The 14,322-nt window shown below is 41.3% G+C and overlaps 1 protein-coding gene across 2 annotated transcripts in view; it reads left to right on the top strand.

Annotated features, from left to right (window-relative positions):
• LOC135391717 (protein kinase C, brain isozyme-like) overlaps nt 1-14,322 on the top strand; it is a 56,003-nt gene that overhangs the window by 10,729 nt on the left and 30,952 nt on the right. For both annotated transcript variants that reach the window (XM_064622122.1, XM_064622121.1), the window contains exons 3-6: nt 9,112-9,194; nt 9,274-9,385; nt 10,302-10,430; nt 12,812-12,968. In XM_064622122.1, the coding sequence (XP_064478192.1) occupies nt 9,112-9,194; nt 9,274-9,385; nt 10,302-10,430; nt 12,812-12,968 (481 nt within the window). The remainder of the gene's footprint in view (nt 1-9,111; nt 9,195-9,273; nt 9,386-10,301; nt 10,431-12,811; nt 12,969-14,322) is intronic.

The following is a 14,322-nucleotide window of genomic DNA, read 5'->3' as shown; positions in this document are numbered from 1 at the left end:
TTGAAGCACGACACACTCAAACAGGGTATTGACTGTTTGTGTGGACACTCATCACCCCCCAATCAATCGTCTAGATTTTTATCGCATCTTTCCATGAATTGGTGTTGTGGTGGTTTTGTATCCACCACTAATGATGCGTACCACGTCTTGTGCTGTGCACTGACCAATTTAACATTTATGTTATGATTACTTTCCTTGTCCACATAAATATTTGTATCATATAGTTCATTGTATAAATTGTAAACTTCTGATAAGAACAATATTATTTTTAAAATCACATTTTGTGAGTAATTGGATTTGGTAACTTTTTCTGTAACTAAATTCCTTTGAGTCTGTAACTGTATCTGTAACTCAATTACCTATATTCTGAGTAACTTCACAGCTCTGGTGATTAACTAAAACAGTCATGGCTGCCACTGTGTAGGATATGATGTAAATGAGTGAGTCCTGTAAAAACACTGTGGTTATCATTTTAAAATTGATGAACCTACTATGGTATAACACACAATTTCTGTCTTTACCAACTGCAGATTTTTTTAATTGGAATATTTCAACATCCGACCATGGCATAAATATTCTTTTAACAATATATGTTCATTAACAATAATGTCTCATTATATAGTTCAACTACCCATCTAAAAAGCTGAGAAAAATTGGTGATAACGTATCCCACCCTGTAGAACTTCTACATTTTGAACGAGATCATTTTACATTATGTATGCTTTTTATTATTTTTATAAATGTCTCGATGCATCAATGTAATGACCGTGAAATGCCCACTTTCTCTGAATGGGATAGCAACACTCCGGTGTAGCATCAGCTCGCAAAATAATTTCACTTTGAAGGGCCCAATAACTTTATATTTGACTGAAGAAAGAGCTAATGTTCTGCTACATATTCTGGGTAGAGCACTGGGGCAGGAAATTCACAACAAAGATAAGTATTATAGCTGAAAGTGAAAAGTTTGTTGGGCCACTTGTACGGCTGGCTAGCGTCCATCACTGATGAGTCTGTACTCCGACTCCCTCTTTGCCATGAAGGGAGGTCGCGTGATATGGAACTTGTTGACTGATGGGGCTGGTTGGAAGTCATTGTCTGAAAAGAAGTAAATAAATAAATAAAAGAAAAATTGAGTAAAGTTTGTGTGCAATTACAAAGCATCACAAAGTCGTTCCAAGTTTTTGGAAGTACAGTACAACCTCTTTGTAGTGAACTTGCACATGTGAGGATATGGACTAGCAGCATGGTCGAGCGGCTTGTGGCGTCCCGCACATTGGTGGTAGCCAAGGTCATGATGAAGACTGGGGGGGGTTGAATCCTACCACAGACTGTGCTGTCTGAGGGTTTTTCCTTGGTTTTCCCAAAGACTTTCCAGACAAACGTCAGCACGGTTTCCCCTGAAGACTGCCCAGAACGCATACTGACCCCACTCCTTTCTGCTGCCCTCCTTCTATCTGTCCACATCTGTACGCCACTCAAAGCCACAGTTGCTTCATGACGCTAACACAGAACGAAAAAAGAAGATATGGATGTAGTGAAGTAAACCTGCGGTCCCATATTTTTCAACCCCAACCCAACCATGAGCTACTGATACAGGGAAGCTTTTTAGTGGACTGACCAACTTCACTACAAAGAGATTCTTCTGTATGCTATTGTTAGTCTCTTATACTGTACCAAGTTTTTAAAAAAAGTTGCAGAATTTTTTTTTTTTTTTAATAATACTCTAAGACCTCTTAATTTGGCACCCCGAACTTTTTGCAAATCGAGCACAGGGAACATTATAGTGGGCCCTAAATTTTCAAATTCTGGATGGTTAAATTGAAGGTGCTGAAATGAAAATGATAAAATTCTTGATGATGCAGTTGCTGAAATAAAAATAATGAAATTGATAAACAGAAAATGGTGAAATTCTCGATGATGTTCATGAAATTGATGGAATGAAAACGATTGCTTGTTTTTGCTGTAAAGCTGCTATGCCTACCAGTAACCTGTACAACCAATTGTGAAGATCAAGTTTCCTATTTCACCACTGTTTCGAAGTGCGAAATCTTGTTAGAAATTTTCCTGTGCCCTAAAAATTTGCAAGTTTTTTCAATTGGCAAAATTCTGGAAAATTTGGGTCTCACGGAAATGAATGATTTCGTAGTTGTTTACGTTTCCAAACACAGCGAACCTTCTTACATTACTTTCCAGACAATTCGTTGGGTGCACAATGTTGCTGACAAGGTGTGCTAATTGAAGCGTAAATAATCTTGCCATTCAGAAAATCTGTGGACGACCAGCTTTGCCCGCTTGCTCGAGAATATTCTACCTCTATTTTCGTGCTCTCCATTCCTGCTGAGCTAGACGTAGTATTCAGCTACTATCTGATATCGGGACCGCCTCAAAGGAGCCTATTTACATTCATGCCATTCTTCTATGTCAAAAAGCAAAAGTAATTTGGTTCTCCCCCCTCCCCTCCATCTCTTTCCCACTCCTGCCATTGCTCTCAACCAGTATTGATTTGTGTAGGTCTAGCCTATGTGAAGGCTATTTTCTACTGCAGTATTCTTCCAGGCAAATATTGACGCTTGCCGTCGGAATATAATTCTGTTTTTATTTCTTTTCCAAGCTCAATATTCTATTGCATGACGAGCGTACTGGTACTTACTTTTATGTGTGATATGGTAGCGTTTTTAACTTTTCTGAGTTTTATCAATCATGCTTATAGCCATGATGTCCTTCCGATTAATACAGTTAGTATGTATTTTTCTAACATTCGTTACTAGTTTTACTTATTTACGTAGTAGGTTTACATTACTTAGAGTTACATGGCTCATTGTCATTTCCGCAGATAATAGATTTCTTAACTTCAACTTAAATTTCTCGTATTTGCCAGTATGTTTCACCAGCATGGAAAAAAAAAATTCCTTCAAAGTTAGCAAGTAGCTCTTCTGTATGTGTAGGTCATAGATTCGTATGCAAATGCACCGGCATTATTTTAAAATGTAGCTTCATATTTCTGCACTAGAGGACCACTATTGCACTCCAGTTGTGGGGTACTGTAGTGTACATGCAAGCACGTTTTACAAGAGAATACATACTTTGAATGAAAATGCTGTTCCAGTACACACATGAATGCATTCTTTTCTGATCGGAATGGACAGATCAGAAGAGAAGAGAAAAAAAAATCAGACATTTTTTTACAATTACAATTGGCAACACATTAGCACAAAAAATAAAAAAAGCTACATCAAAGAACAGAAAAACAATGGGAAATTAGCCAAACATGGACGACACAAACACATGAGCCCCCAATGCCCAGAGTCAATTATTCAAACCACTAGATCAAGCAGCAGTTGATTTAATCAAAGAACAGCACAATAAAAGCAAAAATAAGTCTCGTTACTACCATCTGTATGTAACAAGAACCAAACTGCCTTGTTAACCAGTGTTTTTATGTTACTAGAACAAAAAGTGTGTGTGTAGCTAATACATGAATCAGTGATGCACGTTGACCTTTAGATTGTAAGGCTGTGCCATTTTTGCTGCTTTGTTCAGTCTGCTTCTTCTTCTTTTGCTTCTATTCAGCGATATGACTCGACAATAGACTGACCGTTGATAGAGCTATGGCATGCAAAGGGTACGGTATATTGCCATAGCAACAAATGCTTGTCCTAGGAGAAATACAAAGCATAGAAACATGTACGCCACTTATCGCACATGCGGAGATGATGGAGACGAAGTGTGCAGACTTCAGTTTAGGAGAACTAGAATGCGAGTTACAGAGCGAGAACTATGACTGGCAATATTGTGTATATTGTTAGAAATTAACAATATCGTGAACCTGAGTGTATGTCACAAACAGAATGCGATACAACGGGTAGTACAATATAACTAGGGTTCCGAGTTTTCGGAGTTTTCATTTTGAAACATTCGGAGGGTGTTTATCAGAGTTTTCAACTTTTCCGAAATTTGGAGTTTCTCGGAGGATTAAAAAGTCTGAAAAATGAACGGCGCCGATTTCTGAGTATTTCGGAGCAGTCATCGCAGAGACAATGAAAGGAAAGAAGTGCAAAAGTAACTGAGAGCGCACGATATAGTGCACGGATGTTTCAATACCCAGAGCTATTGAAGTACAAACAAACGTATTTGCACAAATTGTGAACGGTGCCCAGACTCAAAATGATTAGCAGCTGCGACGAACACAGAACTGTCCTGTTCCAAGATAGCCCAGTACCCGCTGTCAAATGGAGTCACTATATAAGGTCCAGGATGCATAGAACAGACATAGGACAAGACATAGGCAAGACATAGACATAGGACAAATGTGTGTACTACCCTCCTTTTGGGCCATTCATGCGTCCAGCGACCCTGTAGGAGGCTACTACCACTTGTGACCCATTTTTTTTGTTGTAGATCAGTTTGAAGTCAAAAAGTAGGCATGGAAGAAGGAAACAGGAAAAACCTTAACGCCGCCACGTGGGCGTTGGAAAAATCGGAGTTCATCGGATAAATCCGATTTTTTGCAAAACACGTCGGAGGGAGTTTATCGGAGTTTATCGGATAAATCCGAAAAGTCGGAAGCCTAAATATAACCAACTCAAGTAGTCAAATTATTTATTTATGCAAATGCAACAGGCATATTTGCAGCGCTGTTTGGGCATATTTGGACATATTTGGGCATATTTGCAGTGAGGTACAAATGAGGAGAAACAGGGTTTGAAAGAACCACAAGAAAAAGGAAGGTCAGACATGAGGGGGTGAGTACAGATACAGTGGCCTGGAATTGTTGATGGCCAACCAATCTCTTAAAATAAATTTGAGTTGCCAGTTCCCCAGTAATAGCTGACTCACTTTTATTACCAGTGCGGCTGGCAAGTTTTACAATCGCTGAGGGGGTGGAAGGTAAATTAGACTCCGGGGTGTTTTCGTCCTGAAGTAACAGTTGATTCAAGCACTGATGTCTGACCAGTATATGCAGAACTGCAAGAAAAGAAAAATGTTTCTGACACAGGGTATGAAATTTAAGCATGTGTGATTTGCTCCACAGCCAGAGTCAGCTTTAGAAAATGGGATTATCCAGTACAACTGACGATTTCTGAACGAAAGCTGCACATCATGCTCGTCAAACGTTACTTTCAAATTTTGTGACACCACATGATAAAAGGGGCAAAAATCCTCTCTTTGTAGACGTTCCCTTTGGTCAAACAGAAAACTATGATAAACGCTAGCACTTGCAACCTGCATGGCGAAGTCCACACTCCTGCTTATACAGGGCACTGTAAACATAGTGTGAACAAGACTTCACCAAACCACTTTTGAATAATTTCTAGTGACAACTCTTGACAGGAAGTATCATATTACGGTTTCATTGCTGATATGTATAGAGCACGACCTACTAGATTATAGCGACCATCTCATAATCTTCAACCCCTATGAGGAGCCCGTCTGCACGATCCGCTAGGGTCGCTACTCATCGGCCCGCGAGATCTGCGATTGGACAATGGAAATTTGAATTTTGGACGCGCAGAAGCGGACGTACAACTACCGTAGCAGACGACAGCAACAGCTGCTATGAAAACGCGTAGAATGATGATGATAATCATCTTTAGAACGAAACATCTTCCGTGGGACACCCACCACTTGTACAAAAATACTAAGGTAAGCTGAAATACGAAGTATTGTAGAAGTTGAGGAAGCAATAACCGGGCCGATGAGTAGCGCCACCGCTAGCCTCCAAATACGGTGCTGGGAAGGGGTCCACATGGCGTAGTCGTTATAGGTATAGAGTCAACCCTCGTTTTATAAAGGGTGTCACAAGGAACCAAACTTTTTCCATGTATTTCTCCCTCGGGTTATGAACCCTCGATATCTGAACTGTGAACAGATTTTCAGGGAACGAACCACAAAAACGCATGTGTTCTGACCACGATTTATGAACAGGGCGGCAGAGCCGTCCAAAGGTTGACGCACGGGAAAGTACTGGAATCGACTCAATAAAGATGAGCAAAGAATGAACGTCAAGCACCCGTGCTGTGTCCCACAGTTACAAGAATTAGAGAATGAGAATGGAGGAGTGCATTTCCTGCGCTGACTTTGCACACAAATGTGAGCCGCTTGAGGATGGTGCTTTAGTGCAGTTGTCAAATGATGGTGCCGAGGGTGATCATAGTGGTAGTGAAGATAACGAGCAATTATGTTCCGAAGCTGTGACAGCTCGCTCAGCGTGGAATCACGTGCATAGTGCGATACGGTAATTAGAGGACCAGGCGGACGAGTCAAGTGCCAGACTTCTGTCGTCTCTTTTGAACTGGATAAATACAGCCGAATGTATGGAGCAGAGCACAATTGAACCTCTGTATGCAATAAGGGGATAAGTCAACTTATCCCCTTTTTACTATTTTTGCTGCGATGACATATACATACCAGTATGCACCTGTGAATGAAAATTTAGGACCTTATTGTGATTTGCTGGCCTGCTACAGCATGGTGAGAAACGGGAAATGCATGTGTGTCAATGGGACGGACAATCAGATCGGGCCCCTTTTCTCGGTTTGTGATTTTTGGACTTATCCCCTTATTGCATACAGAGGTTCAATTACGGAGTATTTTAAAAAAAATGAATGTAATGTACTGCATTTCCTGTCGTGTTTCAGCCCATTTCTCTTCAACGCACCTTGCACCACGATTTATGAATCCCTCGATTTATGAACGATTTTTCGAGAAACGAAGGGTGTTCTTAAATCGAGGGTTGACTGTATCCACATAAGTCTTCATTACAGTGGAACCTGTAGAACTATCACTTGTTTTCCACAACCTAGCCCATGCATACACCACTTTATTTGCAGGACGAACGTGTTTCACGAGATGCTTCGAATGCTGCTACAACATGCCGTATCACATTGTCATGTGGAATATGCAGGGCCCCTGTTGTTAGCACCTCATACGTACATTATGTTAGAACTTTGTGCTTTGTACGTTGCCCTCGAAATCCTCTGACCACTATAGATGCATAGCATAGGTGTGGTTGTGGAACTGAAGTACATACATACCTTTGTCGAGACATCTGAATGTGGGAAATGAGAGTGGTGCAGTGTCCCATCACTGGCACTTTCTCACTTTTCAGTAACTGCCCAAGCAGCACAACATCTCGGCCCAATATTGGACCAAGATTGAAACAATGTTGGGCCAGTATTGGACCAGTATTGGACCAGTATTGGACCAGTATTGGACCAAGATTGCCAATATTGGGCCAAGATGTGCTACTTGGGTGCTGTCTTTTGAGTGGTGCCCTTGTTCAGTCACCATTTGCACGCTATCCTCCTTCTAGGACGACTTTCAATACATAAAATGTAACGATACTTCGACAATACTTTGCCTTATGGCCATTCAAAAGACCTTACGTAATAACCACAAAATGGATTAGCTAGTGGACTTCCTGTACTCTGGAAGTGCCAGGCAGATACTTTCCACATGTTGATCATGTGCCAGGTTGACAGGCACTTACCAGGTATGAACATGATGAAAGGTGTTTTCTTTCTAGTGACATTCAAAATTTTGGTACCAAAGTTGCTGTTGAGGCAACCACTGTTTTTCCAGTTCTGCCCTGGCCCAGTTCTCAGTTCTGTAACTGGTGACTTTATCCATGCACCTTTTTGTAGATGCATGTGCACGTAATGTGAACAAGATATGTAAAGTCCCCTTGGAAGACTAGCGAACGCTCCATACCTTTCCTGCTTTTAGTCTTCTACCCTGCACCAAAAGCCCTAGAATGAAATGGCATATTTCTTCGGCACTGTGAACAAAAGGTGCATTGAAAGAGCAAACAATGAACTTCCCCGCTGTACTTTTCTCCATAGCAATATTCTTTTGCAAAAGGTGGCATGCAGAGGTACGAATGGGAAGTGATCAGTCATCATTCATCAAGAAAGTGTGCTCATTCACACCTTGAATTCATTGGATAAAAGTACATAAGTGCAAAAAAAAACTTTTTTTTCTTCTTGGATCTCACTTTTTGCTCTTTTCAGCTCATTTTCAGCTTTTATTTTTCTTTCTTTCTGATCTTCCATCAAGCGTACCATGTGACAGGGATGTGTGAGAATTAATCAATTTTTCTAATAACGGAGGCACACGTGCTTCTTATTTTATTGATCCCTGGAGGCGATCTTTTTTTGTCAAAGACTCGAACGTGCTAATAATAGCGTGTCCGAGGTGCTCTTTTCCTTAATGTGTGGCAGTCACGTTTCTTCGGCTGAGCGAGGGGCATTAAGGATTCTAATGATGATTACAGGGCGATAAAATACCCAATCGCGACAAGTGGCATCTTTTTCGCCATCTTCAATGTGGTTGATAAATGCTCTGCCCATCCTTGCGCATATTTGAGGTCGATATTGAGGCTACTTCTTTAGTTCATTACAAGATAAGCATGTGTTTGCTGTTTGAGAGAAGATCCAGACAGCTAATATCATGTTGTATTTTCTTTCCCTGCAAAGCGTCTGACACACACGATTGTTTGTTCTAATCGAGACAATGGAGACTCTGAAGGTCGTGAGCATGATGATTGAAATATTGCTTTCTGGCGTAAAGTTCCATGCAAGTCTTCGTGGAAACTTACGGACATGTGCTTTGTAAACGGGAGCATTAAATATGTGACCGTTGCGCATGTAGGAATGTTATAGTGCATAACTGCCAGATGAATGAGGGATAGAATTGGTATATAAGTCAAGGTCCAGGTAATTTTTTTGTGAACCTGTTAGCAACATGTAACCAATAAGCTTCACTAGAAAAACTACAATGTACAGTGCTAGACAAAAGTTTATAGAACATGCACTAGCACATTCCTTCCTGAGAGTGACATGCTAGCAGCAAATGGGATGGTACACACATAACAGACATGTGCCTGGGTAACCCAGTAACCTGTTTGGAAGTCCGTACAGACCCATTCGCTGCTAACGTGTCACTCTGAGGAAAGAATCCGCTGGTGCGTGATCCGTAAACTTTTGTCCAGCACCGTACTATGTGATAACTATATTCAAATAAATAAAATTAATTAATTCATTGATACGTAATCTGCATGCTCTGACATCTGACGAGCTGACTCTGATGTTCAGCTTTCTCTTCTCCATGCAGTATGCAGCTTCGTGGTCCACAAACGATGTCACGAATTTGTGACATTCAAGTGTCCGGGGAGGGACAAAGGGGTCGACTCGGACGTACGTGACACTTTTTGTTCCCTGTCAAAACTTGATTCAGATTTGAGCAATAATTTATTGATTAATGTTACATCAATAGGATGCCAGAACAAAGCACCACTTCGTCATCCAGACCTACACAAGCCCGACGTTCTGCGACCATTGCGGATCTCTCCTGTACGGTCTGATTCATCAAGGATACAAATGCAAAGGCATGTACAATGAATCATCTACTTATCAGGGACAATGTTTGTACAGCTGCAAGAATTTGTAAGCTCTACTTGTTATTGACGTGACAATATCACTTGCAACATCTAACAGCTGCTTGTTGCGTTCAGCTTTTTGACGTAGAAGTAACATCTTTCGGATTGTTTATCTTGGTGACACCTAAGAAATTTCATGTTTGCATTATGGTTCAGTATAGGGATAAATAAAACAACTTGTGACAACCTAATTTGCAACATCTAACAGCTGCTTGTTGTGTTCAGCTTTTTGACGTAGAAGTAACATCTTTCGAGTTGTTTATCTGGGTGACGCTTAAGAAATCTCATGTTTGTATTATGGTTCAGTGTAGGGATAAATAAACAAATTAAATCAAATTAATTAATTTAACGTAAAAGAAAACAACTAAGGTAAAAGTTACCAAAGTAAATTCTGTGCTTTTCTATCGTGAGCGTGTACTGGCATGATGCACGTCGAACACACGGGCACAACGTACGGATGAGCGCTGACCACTGCATCTCCCTTTCACCATTACGGCTGCTTGCTGGCCACGCTTCTTTATCTTTTTCCGCGTATTTATAGCCCTGTTCTTCCCCAACTTCCATTTCTTCCGCAGAACGTAATACCAACCGCAGAAGACGATTGCCTTACTCATTTACGGCATCGCCTGGACGTAACCTATCAGAAAATACGATGTAAAAAATAATAAAAAAACGAAAACGCTTGCCTGAGAAACATGCTTGCTTACTTGTGTAATTCAGCTATAAAGTGCATCTACACACTTAAAAAAAGGAGTGTGTTGCGACTCAGGGAGTACACAAGTGCAAAACATATCAGACCTCTTCAATGCAGAGCGGCGCTTAATTTTTTCCCCCCTGATTTTCACTTTGCTATATTTGTATGCAGCGTGCGACATGAATGTACACAAGCGGTGTCAGGAGAGTGTACCGAACTTGTGTGGGTGTGACCACACGGAACGCCGCGGACGCATCCACCTCAAGGTATCTGCGATTAACAACAAGCTGGTTTGTGAAGGTACTCTCCACCTTTCCTCATTTCTGCACTTTGTACCCTGTACCACTAGTTGTACTTCGGTTACCTACAGACTGACCACTGCTCAAGATCATAGTTGTCCCGCAACGTAAAGCTGCAACTGATCAATTATCTTATTCTTATATGTATATATTGTTTATATTACATTTTCTTTAATTGTCTGTCTGATTTTTAGTGCCTTCCTCTGTGTCTGCTGAAAGACGAATTTTAAAAATCTGAACAATGTATGTGCTGTTGGGGAGACCGTGTTCTGAAATGAGCACCCCGTGGTTTATCCCATTTCAAATCCCCAGGTGCTACAAGACTATTTCTTTTGAGTAATAAACACGTACAGCATATGGTCCACCTTCAAATACAATATTGGCTGAGCACTTTCAGTGCAACAAAGGTAGTATAGGCAGCAGAACTACTTACAGGCGATTTCAGACAACCGTGTCCCCAACAGTACATACTAATATAATTTGGAGTATTTATGTGACTTCAGTACTGTAGTACTGCGGTTGTTCATAAGGCACCATAAAAATTAAAATTGAATTGAAGTGGATTACACAGATACGGAGTAACCCAACTAACATTCTAGCAAAAAGACTGAACGCTCTACGTGAATGAGACCAACTGACTTTTAGCAGTTGTGTACCCTAGTATTTTGATTGCACCTAATTAATTAGGTACAACAAATAATTAGCCACAGTGTAATTAGGATTAAATAGCTAGCTTTTCAAACATTAGTTTGAGGGCAGAGGCATCAGTTGAAAAGTTGTAGAATTGCAGAATGCGGGCACGTTGTCAAATTTTTTTGTCCTGCAACCTTCCAGTTTACTCCTTGGCCCTTAAACCAGCATTTTAAAAGTTGGCCCATTTTTCTTATCTTATTAATTGATTAATTAGACACAACAACAAAAAATACTGGTGACTAAAATACATGCCTGCTAAAAACGTTTGGTTGGTTTCATTTGCATAGAATTCCCTGTCCTTTTTAAATATTGATATGTGTTGTACACGGTTTGTCTCTGCTCAGGGGAAAGGGGAAAAATTGGAGGAACCATGTGACTAGGTGTCTGTTCAATCACAAAGGCATCAATAAGGGGGCATTGGTAGACCGGCATGGGTCCACAGAAGAAACCACATGCGCTTCAACTTTGAAATGTTGCCCCCTTATTTGGGAAATGGACAATGCAGTCGCTCCACAGACAATAGGAGAAAGAGGGAAAATGGGGAGCTGCGGAGACGGCTGACCTACTCGCATTCTATATTGTGCTCGCAAGGCTGTATTAGATTGTTTGCACTGAGCCCTGATGACACACCGCATTTTACGTCTTATGAGTAATGTAGCTGGCTTATGAGTAACATTGTTCACGTTCTGTCAGACTTCGTGATGAGCACAACCACTAGCACCTTTTGAGACTGAATACAGTCAAACTCCTTTATAGCGAACACCTTTTTAACGAAAATACCTTTACTGCAAATTTTTTTTGCTGTCCCCTGAGTTTTGTTGTAAAGGAGTTTGACTGTACACACTTTTGACAGGAGAGCCATTTGTATCAACGAAAGTTGTGAACTGCGATTGCAATATGGCAAAAATCTGAAAATTCCAGACAAAAGTCCTTCTTTTGAGCTGTTCTCCACGGAGAACTCAGATTTTTCGGGAATCTCTTCATGGTCCCTTTAAGGACTGAGTGCGATCTTGAGAGAAATGCACTACTATTTAGTTGAGGATGCCGGCACATTGTTCCGAGTGTTTGCGAACGTGTAGCGGATGAAATATTGCGGTCGTTGTACGCAGTCGGAAGGAGCGCGCAGAATGTCTTTCTCCCTGCTAAGGGATTGCCTGAAAACAATGCCAACGCAGGAAACTGAGAAATGCGACAGATGTTTTGCCAAGAACAAAGGGGCCGAGTGTGCACGGAAAGATTAATGCTCTGCCTGCAGACAATGGAGATACGGATGAAGGCCTGTCACTGGTGAATGTTAATTAGCTCTAAATTAACTTCCTCTCTTCACCAAGACAGGAGCATCGTTCACATAATAGTAGCGCCATTTCCTTCCAACTACATTACACGTTAGAATATACGACTCATTAAGACAGTTGTAATAATGTCCTCCATAGCTTTTCCGTGCAACTTTGTTTTACAGCAGAGATATCGTTTCTGTACACAGAACTTGTGTGCATATTTTATAATTTATGGTGATGTCGTTTTGTGCAATGTGGAAATCTTACCATCTGATACGTACAGGTTGTAGTGCTCCAATGTTTGAACCTCAGTATAGTGTCCATGAGACACAGATGTTCAGTTAAAGTCTCGAGTAAGTTTACACCTTTAAGCATTTATTGAGCTTGTACTGATTTGGCAAATGCCTTCCAGTGCGACAGGCACGCAACCTCATCCCCATGGACCCTAATGGATTATCGGACCCGTACGTCAAACTGAAACTGATCCCTGACATTGGCGATTCGGTGAAACGCAAGACAAAAACTATCAAAGCATGCCTTAATCCAGAGTGGATGGAAACGTTGTCCTTGTAAGTACAGTTCCTCCACGCCTAGTTGTCTTTCTGCATGTGTGTGTTTGAGGAAATATGAGTTGATAGCATGGTGCAATGGGTGCGTGGTCAGTGATGACTTTAGCTGAGAGCAGGTAACATACCCACGTTTAACCGATCTTGTTACTGTCTGTGTGGTGGAAGTGTGGATGGGAACAGTGCAGGTGCAGGCACCTGCCTGAGTGCTGCTTATGCCTGGTAGCTTCCTCTGAATGCTAGCTTCCTCTGTGTAGAGCAGGGTCACCCTTCGCAGAAGCGAACACCACCAAGCCGCCATTTTGAAGCCCTCAGTCACCATGCCTGGATGCTGTGTTCCACTTTCACCGACTGCTCCAAACATCCCCTGCTATATATTTGCTTCATTTGAAAGTATAGTGATTAGCGAAGTGTATAGCTACAGCCTTGTCAGCTAGTGTGGGCTGCGTGTGGCTTCAAGAGGGCAGATGTTGTAGCAGACGACGTGGTTGTCTTCACCCCTGTACAGAGGGAGCTAGTATTCTGGCACCCCACAATTAGCTTGTGCACAGTGCCCTCTGGTTGGGAGTGCAAAAGGGACAGTCTGCAGGTAGTGCCACGTCTCAGAAAAGGGCACTTCACAGAGAAAGGGAAAAAAAAAAAATTGTTACAAGAAGCAAATTGTATGAACAAATTGACTGGATGGAATAAAGAAAATTGGTCCTGTGAAAGGTCCTCTTGAAAAAGAACATATTTTTTAAATGGTGATTATGAAAAAAAAAAAAAATGGAAATGCTGCTGTTTGCAAAAATGGAATTTCAGTGGTAGCGAAGCCGGTCTGTCTTCCCCAACTTGTTGATGAGAGTTGCTCTGTTCCAAGTCCTGTTCGTATGTTGCCAATCTCTACTGCAGTGCGTGGCTCTGCAGGAAACCAACTGAAATAGAACTGTTGTTATAGTTTAACACATTCTTTACTAAGGTCACATTATACTCTCCCCTCAGAAGACATCACGACTGACAACGCAATGAAACGTTCATAATTGCGTTGAAGCTTGGTACAACCTTGTCAACGTGCAGTAGACCCTCGTTATAACAAAGTCAACAGGACCAGGAAAACAATTCTGTATAAGTGGAACTGCCATACAAAAAATTTAGAACAGCTACGAAAATACACAGAATATTCATGGGGGCCTTCAAACAAGTATACAATAATATACTAAGCACGCAAACCTTGGATGAGCACCTTGGCAACCATTTCTATTTTGTAAAAAGACTTAGGGGGTTTTGTTGGGACCTTGGATGGCACGACATGGCCCTTCTTAAATCATTCAAGCCACCCATTGCTGCACTTGAACTTGTTACAGCGTCTTAGCGTTCG

The sequence above is a fragment of the Ornithodoros turicata genome, chromosome 4 (assembly GCF_037126465.1).
Source record: "Ornithodoros turicata isolate Travis chromosome 4, ASM3712646v1, whole genome shotgun sequence".
Taxonomy (NCBI): Eukaryota; Metazoa; Arthropoda; class Arachnida; order Ixodida; family Argasidae; genus Ornithodoros; species Ornithodoros turicata.
Note: the sequence above shows the minus strand (reverse complement) of the source record. Positions and strands in the feature narration are given on the sequence as shown.